This window comes from Cynoglossus semilaevis, chromosome 4 (genome assembly GCF_000523025.1).
Source record: "Cynoglossus semilaevis isolate Cse_v1.0 chromosome 4, Cse_v1.0, whole genome shotgun sequence".
Classification (NCBI taxonomy): domain Eukaryota; kingdom Metazoa; phylum Chordata; class Actinopteri; order Pleuronectiformes; family Cynoglossidae; genus Cynoglossus; species Cynoglossus semilaevis.
Genome location: NC_024310.1, coordinates 263,945 through 272,695, shown reverse-complemented (window position 1 = coordinate 272,695; position 8,751 = coordinate 263,945). Strand labels below are relative to the sequence as shown.

General features: G+C 42.5%; 1 protein-coding gene across 1 annotated transcript in view; it reads left to right on the top strand.

Annotated features, from left to right (window-relative positions):
• LOC103377562 (sodium channel subunit beta-4-like) overlaps positions 1 to 6,152 on the top strand; it is a 14,370-nt gene extending 8,218 nt beyond the window's left edge. The window contains exons 2-5 of the mRNA XM_008308420.3: positions 582 to 745; positions 1,128 to 1,347; positions 1,431 to 1,558; positions 2,062 to 6,152. Coding sequence (XP_008306642.2) covers positions 582 to 745; positions 1,128 to 1,347; positions 1,431 to 1,549 — 503 coding nt within the window. The 3' untranslated portion in view covers positions 1,550 to 1,558; positions 2,062 to 6,152. The remainder of the gene's footprint in view (positions 1 to 581; positions 746 to 1,127; positions 1,348 to 1,430; positions 1,559 to 2,061) is intronic.
• Positions 6,153 to 8,751: the final 2,599 nt, after the last annotated feature.

Sequence of the window (8,751 nt, the reverse complement as noted above, 5' to 3'; positions counted from 1 at the left end):
GGGGGTCAATGCTGGGGTCAATGCTGGTGTCAGGGTAGGGGTCAATGCTGGGGCCAGGGTAGGGGTCAATGCTGGGGTCAGGGTAGGGGTCAGTGCTGGGGTGAGTGTAGGGGTCAGTGCTGAGGTCAGAGTCAGTGCTGGGGTCCTGGAGCAGGGTCATCAGCAGTTCACATTCTCTCTGTTTGTGGACACGACCTTTACTTTGGTAGGAGGGGTGGCTCAGTGGATAGTGCATTTGTCTTACAGCTGGGGGGGGGCGGGGGGGGGGCACTGTGCTGTAGGCCTAATATTCTGCACATATTTATTTAACTTCAAACAAACCAAAGACCAACTACAGGAGGCGACAGGGTGTTAGCACCGTGACCAAGTGCAACAGGAGCCCGAGTCGCTCAGTGTTTATAAATAGGTCCTCAGTGAGAGACACCACAGCAACAATCTAGGCAGTGGACCAGCTGTCAGTGGACCAGCTGTGGACCAGGTGTCAGTGGTAAACTGACACCTGGTGTGACCGTCTCCCTGATTCACATCTGTCTTTACATGATGTCAAAACTGGAACAAAGTTTGTGTTCTCCCATGTTCAGGGGTGTGGAGTGTGGGGGGCCTGGAGGTCTCCACAGGAAAAGTGTCTTCAGTGGAAGCCATGAACGGCTCCACAGTCCTGCTGCCCTGCACCTACTCCTCCTGCATCGGCATCAAAAACCTCCACTTCAACTGGCAATACAACGACAACGGAACCATGAACATGGTACCGACCACACAGAAACACACCGGGTCACATTGTAAATGGTTATCAAAAAAGTGTTTTTTTAAATTGATCACTGATCTGTGAAAACAACAGCTAAACAAAAAAAAGTTCAACAGTATCAAAAGAAATGGTTGAAAACCCAGAGAAAAGAAGAAGAGATGAGGGGCCGAGTCGTTCACCTTCAATAAACCGATGGTTGAATCGAAGCTAAAGCTAAAATGTAAAGCACAGACGATGGATTTTAAATGTAGCTGCATTTGTGTATTAGGTTTACGTATATTCATATATAGTGAAATACAGATGTTGGAAACATGAAGCGTCACATCAACGTCAACCGCGACTAAATGTGTGAAGCACTTGATTCACATGTGCCTTTGTGCAGTTATGTGGGGGAGACATCCCCATGGAGGGTGTGGAACCCAAGACCACAGTGTATCATGAGCGCGTGGAGTTCGTGGGCTCCTCAAAGACCAACAACATCTCCATCCTGCTGTGGAACATCACCTTCGAAGATCAAGGAGAATATACCTGTTTTGCCAGAAACCCCAAAGAGAAGAACCGCAACCACAGCGCCACCTTCACTCTAATAGTAGTGGACCAAAGTACGTGTCAAATGTACACACCTGGTACACACCTGGTACGCAGAAAACAAGTACGGCTTTTCACAACCTTCTCCTCTTTACAGTGAGGGAGATTGACAACACCCTGACAGTGCTCATCGTGTCAGTGCTGGGGGGGGTCATCGGCCTGGTTATCATCATAATGGTGGTGAAGGCCTTGGGGGTTCGCCTCCTGCGGAACTGACGAAAAGACGTGAGTAGACCACTGACGGACAAAAAGGAGTTCAGTCCTCAGTAGAATTGGTATCAAAACTGAGCAGAAGCTGCCATTTCTGTCCCGCAGGTGGTGCTAACTTCACTCTAATTAACTCTAACTTACACTGTAATACTTCATCAAAAACATCCATCATTTATTGACATAAGGCTAGGCTAAGCAGCTAGCATCCTATCATTGACTTGTTTTTGCCAAAGTAGAGTAAAAACCAAAACAAATACTGTTGAACTGCGTTCTGACTTGAACACCAAATATAATGGATTTTTACTGAGACATTTTCAGATGATCAGATGAATCATTAACATTCTTGTTGAAATACGATAAACTTTTGCCAGAACAGAAAGACAAACTACAGATGACAGTGTTTATAATTCTGCTGCACTCTGCTGCTGTAACATGAAGGCAGCGTCTGGGAGCAGAGCGTCCGACCCTGAGCTTCTCTTCTTCTTCTTCTTCTTCTTCTTCTTCTTCTTCTCTTCCAGTAAAGAGTGCCTGGTGAGCTCCTCAGGGAACGACAACACAGAAAACGGACTCTCAGGAGCCAAAGCTGAAAACAAAGGGACACCAAAGGCATAAGTGAAATGTAAAGTATGACTGTACGCCTGTGTATATATATATAGTTGAATATGTGAGACAAAGCTGCAGCTCACAGAGGGCGCTGTTTAGCAGTTTTATCTTACTAGTTGCTAAGTATTAGAATACGTCAGCGTCTCTTTTGAATCATGCTTGTTATTTAGGAGGTTAAATATGTGCACAGGCCTGGACCACTCCCTCACCTGGATGGCAGCCCATTGGCTGGTTAGTGTCAGGTACATCAGGAACATAAGATCAGAACAAGTCTTACAGCAGGACCAGCATACAAATATATTTGAGTTATTATTGATTTAAAAAAATTCACAGCTAATGATGATATTAATATTATTACCTTATTGTATTAAATTAATAATAAACACAACCACAACAATAATACTAAAATACTACTAATATTATTATTATTATTATTGTTGTTGTTGTTGTTGTTGTTGTTCATCTACTGGTCCTGGTTCTGGTCCACAGTGAACAGAGGAAAATCCCTGGTTTTCTGAGGTGACTGAATGATCCAGCTCTGCACTCTAGTTTTCCTTTTTTTCTTTTCTTTTTGCTATAGATGAAACACAGGTGCCTGTTCTGCTTCTGCTCCCTCTGCTGGTGGGAGGATAAAACTGAGAAAATGTATTTAAAAAATAACAACCACAGTAACCCTCATCAGAGACGATCCCCGACTCCCTGCGCTCTATATAGAAACAAAAGAGGAATGATCCCAATCATGCTGCTTCAAACTAATAACTAATAATGCATTTTAGCATGTGCGCATTTTATATCCCATCCTATAAACTATTTGTTGTCTATAGAACCACAGTACAGGAACGTTCTGCCGATCTCCGTGTGGTCCCATTTAACCCTTTACATCAACATCAAAGTGAGCGACACACAATGTAAGAACAGCAGAAGAGTAGAGTAGAGGTGTACAGACATATATATATATATATATATATAACATGTATATGTATATATTTATGTATTCATACTGCGGCTGAACCCTAGGCCACGGCTTTGGGTTTTCTTTAGAACTGAGCGAGGGTTTGAGGATTTGATGGGAGTCGTTAGTTTTACAGGGAAAAAACACACACACACACACACACTGTGTCTATAACCGCTGGTCAACATGGGGTCAACATGGGGTCAACATAGGGTCAACATGGGGGACGATGGATGATTTTGTCCGGCGGTTTCTAACACACACACACACACACATACTGATATGGTGGCAGAGTGCAGTCCACTGGCCTTTCGTATGATGACTCAGCACTTTACCAGTGTCGCAGTGGTCGTCACTGCGTCCAACTGTTCTGTTCACATTCTGTTGGTGGTGTTCACCTGGACTTCTGACGACACCTTAGTGTCCAAACAGTTCTAGCATCAAGCCGACACCGTGTCGTCCCCTGGGAACCGATTTCCACCTGAAGATGACGTGAGGCTATTTTTCTAGTCCGTCTCCTCCGTTCACTGCATTTGTCCACTGGCTTTCAATGGCAGCAATAAGACAGTTTTCAGATTATGCAATAAACTGTACCAAGGCACTTTATGGACGTGTCTGGACTGCGACCCTCGTCTGTCCACGGCACCGTTCAAATGTAGCTACGCTGTACTAACGTGTCTGAGCTGGACCCCGGTCCACAGACCGACATCAGTCTGGTTAGTCTGCGTCACATCAGTCCTTACTCTGGGCAAAAGTTCCAGTGAGAACGTGTGGAACTGAACAAGAAGTTCCTGCTTCATTTGTTAGACCAAAAAAAACCAAAACAAAACAAACAAGTACAGACAAAACAAAAGGTCATTAATGAGAATGAAGTGAAATGCATCTTGGGTAAAAACACACCTTCAATCAAAACAACAACTGCAGGGCAGTGAAGGAGAAAACGATTTGTTCGGACGAATTAGTTCCACTGGAATTTTTGCTGAGTTTCACGGGATTAGAACTGATGTCGGTGGAACTGAAGGAGTGACTGTTGTTGTTAGTACTGTAGTAACGCTGTACATGTGCAGTACTGGAGGTGACATGGTTTCTCTGTTGTGTTGTAAAACCTGATGTTGGATGCACCGTCTCTCTCTCACACACACACACACACACACAGACACACACACACAGGTTTTTGTGTATTGTGAGCACTTCCTAATTCCTTAATCCCATGTTAGAATCTGATCTGACTGAAGTCCAAACTTTAAAAACCTCTACAGTCCAACCTCCTTCAGGTGGTTGGACCCCCACCGCTGAAGTATTTTGTCTCCTCACATGTACTGCAGTACTCCTATACCAGGAATACACAAAGTAACGCGCGCAAATCCAAGTCTTCCTGTACAAAACAGTGGTATGGAATTAGCAGCGTGGCTAACCCTCCAGCTAACCCTAACCTTTCCGTCACACACTCCTGTCATTTCCCCTCCATTCATAGAATGTGGACATTTGTTACCACTGACCCAAAACCACCGCTAAAAGTAGGTTCTCCTCATTCTGCCGCCCTGCTGTCATTGTGAAGGAATTACAAGCCCAAAAGTCACAAACACACGAGGAAGACGCATCTGTGTTGGACTTTAGTGAAGACAAGTTCAGGACGTCTGACGTCATGTCGTTCAGCTCCTGCTTGTCCGAGAGCCGAGTCAGTACTCCGTATAAAACCGCAGTACTTTTCAACAACACAACTTCACGCAGTGAAACATGTGACATGCCGGTCACACACGGGTCGACGTCCGTTAACCTTCACCGTCTAAGCAGTCGCTGCTCTGCAGTGCTTATATTACATTATAACACGGTTGCCACCTAGTGGCAAAAGCTTCACACGTCATCTCTTACTGTCAGGCCGGTGGCATCGATTCATTTCCAGCAGTGGCGGTGAAGTATTGCAGCAGTTATTACAACGGCAACTAGAAAATGTACAAGAAAATTAAACGGCCTATAGAATAGACAGGGGTCTCAAACTCCGGCTCAGGAGCTGCTTGTGGTCCACAAACCCCCACATCTGGCCTGTGACGACATGTCAATCATTTCAGCTTTGGCTCGGAGGTCATTTTAAACATATATTTTTTATTAAAAACACTGCAGAATTCTACAGTATTTAAATCAGACAAAATACTTGTTTTAGTCGCCGTCCAGTGAGATGACGGCGGCAGCAGTGACCCTCAGCTTGAGACCCCTGCCATAAGAGACGTATACGATGAAAAACAAGTGTTTTGGTAAATTTACAGCAAAGAAACAAACAGAGAGAATGCTGGGAGTTCTGTGGACCATGTTGGTTCCTTACTTAGTCGTGTTCTTACTGCCAGAGCAGATGAAACTCATACTGCCAGTCCAAGAGTCTCATGTCTGCCGTCGTTACCACAACGTTCACACCAACACTACAGCCACCTGTGGAGAACTGCAGTACTGCAGTACTTCACAGGCTACTGAAGCCTATTTGATATTACTTCCTGTAAGTTCCTGTAACTTCCTGTAGGTTTAACTCACACTGCCAACAGAGTCAACAGAGTCGGACGCCAAGTCCTTGCTTCCCACATTCCGCAGAATTTCAAGGATAAAACCACTGATATGAAGAAGAAAAAAAAACCCCACAGCAAACATGTTTGTAAAGTGTTATCAACAGATGCACAGCAAGGTAGCTAACAACAACAACAACAACAACGACGACGACGACAATGTGGCCAAACTCTGAACCAAACACTGCCGTCAATTAAACCTCCGATGGTTGTAGGGAAGTGAACAGGCGGAAACAGACCGCGTTTCTCACCACAGTCGATTTTCTACACAAATCTGTCGAATATTATAAATATTACCACACAGTACCTTAAACTAGCTAACTTACTACACACTAAATAGAAACATTCAGCTGTTTACAGACAAACACACACACACACACACATACACTCCAGTGTTGTCCAAATGTCTGGTTCCATTTTGTTCATGCTCCCTTCATGACTATGCACCTCAGCCTTTTGACTTGTTAAAAAAAACACATCCTGGAAATAAAATTTTGAGTCAGACAAACAGAGTGCTGTCGTCTCACTGTCGTCTCACTGATGTGACAATTTCTCTTTTCTTCATTTTCAACCCTAACCCTAACACCACCGAAGAAGACAGAGTTGGGTTTGAATTTAACTAACTTTACAAACCTAAAAAAAAAAACAGTCCAAACCAGAACGACCAAACAACCAAACATAAATAAAATAAAACATTAAATTATTATATTATATTTATTATATGTATATTATATTTTTGTAGCTCAGTTAACGTTATTAATAAAAATATTAACAGTGTCTTTGATCCAAGCTTTGTATGGTTGGTGAAAATAAACAAGGTCAACACCGCCCTCTAGCGACACAGGTATAAATGACAACCATTTATTTTTCACTAAAAACGTTTTCAGTTTAATAATGATATCGTTCTGTTCCACCAGGCCTTCAGGGGTCAGTGTGGAGTATCCACGTCTGAAGGCTGATGACGTTTAATGTGATTATTAGTGGAGTTGATAAATAAATGTTATTTTAACCTGTGACCCCAGGAGCACTTTTCCTGCTGCTCATGTTCAGGTGTGTGTTGTCGTTCTTTTACACATCTAACCATGCTTGTAGATGAGCCTTGGTCACATGACCTTCAGTGTTGTTGGTGTTGGTGTTTGGTTGAGGCCTGAGAGTCAGAATCCACCATGAAATAGAATTAATGTCCAAAACAAAAGGAAATAAAAACGTTGTTGAATTCTTCTTTTATAAACAGGCCACAAACAGTTTCACCTCGGAACAGGATTCCTTGGATTTTGACTGAATGGAAAAGAAGAGCAACAGGTGCAGGGACACATGGCAGCGGCCATCTTGTTTCAATTCCACATTCCACCAGTAGGGGGAGAAAGAAACTGATGATGTCCAATCATTTTAAATACATTGTTCCTGTGGAGTTCATAATCATAACGTCATAACGTTCTTTTTGCTTTTATTTTTATATGTATGTGCGTATATACATACATATATACATGTTTACACACACAAATATACAGTATATATGTACCTATATGTTTATACACACATATATACAGTATATATAAATACATACATATGTATGTATTTACATGTTTACACACATATACAGTATATACGTGATAAAAAAACGAACACATAAAATAAATATTAATATTTTCCACCGCTCTGTGTTAAAGATGCATTTTCATTATGACTCTACACATTTTTGACATTTCATTAAGTAAAAATCGCTGTATTCGAGTATTTCGCGATCAAATACAGAACAGAAATCCCGGGTGAAGCAGCGGAGAGCTGTGACTCATCTGAGTGACGATCCAATCAAACTAGGTCACATGACGCAGCCGATAAAGTACAGAGAAAAGTCACCGGGGAGGCAAACAGTACTCTGTCTCACCTCAAGGGGTCGTACGTGAACTGAAAGTCGGCGCCAAACTAGAGGCAGTAGTCGGTGAAGAACAGCGGTTTTTATGCCGTTTTTAAGACGGAAACGTTTCTCCAAACTGGACTTCCGGTCCAAACGGAAGTTGATAAGTGAAGCTAACGCCGGAGCTAACAGGTTAGCTTCAAACTCCGGGACAGAAGAGTCGTTCTTTTTTAAATGGAGAGGTACAAACGAAGAGACTGTCTGTGTGTCTGTCCGGGCAGAAACCGCCATTACTGCTGTCCTTGTCTTTTATTGTCGTCGTGTGATAACGTCTGGACGCCGGAGCTAAAAGGTTAGCTTCAAACTCCGGGACAGAAGAGTCGTTCTTTTTAAATGTAGAGGTACAAACGAAGAGACTGTCTGTGTGTCTGTCCGGTCAGAAAGAAGCCTCCGCAGACATGGATGATCAGCCACGAACATTCAAAGACTTATTTAGAAACTTCTGGAAATTCAAGGATCGATTTGTCATCGGATGAACAACGGAGACTAAACATTAGCCTCGACGATGTTAAGGTGAGGGGAAACCGAGAGACACAACCACGGACTTCAGCTAGAAGTAAAGGTAAGGCTGACTATGGTTTTTAAAAATAAGATGGGAGTAAGTAGAAAACAATATTTGATAAGTTTTGGCCTTAAATATTTTATTTCTTCTCATTTTGATGGACAACTTTCGATTAAAGCAGCAGAATTTAAAGTTTAAAAAAGAACTGTATTTTTCCTGAAGGTCCAAATTAATTAAATTTAAATTTAATTTTGTGCTGCTCTCATCTCTAGACTTGAATTTGTTTACAGTAAATATGAATTTCTTAGACACAGGAAGGTGTTCTGTCCATTTGTATAAAGAATCGTTCTTTGTAGAACAAATGTGTTCCTGTGAATGTGTTGGTGTTGGTGTCAGTGTCACTGAAAGAGGAATGTTGATGGATATGAATCATGACCAGGTGATGATGTTGATGCTCTTCTCAGTTCATACTATTGTAAATCTGACTCTAGAGAAGTCAGTAAAGTTACGGCTCCTTCCAACCACTGGGGCAGATCTTACACTCTGAACGCTCCTCATACAGTCAGAAAGACAAAGTTGTCCAATGTTTTGTGGAGTGATAAGATTTCCTGAAGAACTGGAGACATTCCTTCCTGCTCTTCCAGAATATTGAAGTCGACTATATCTGTTGCCTGGCAACAT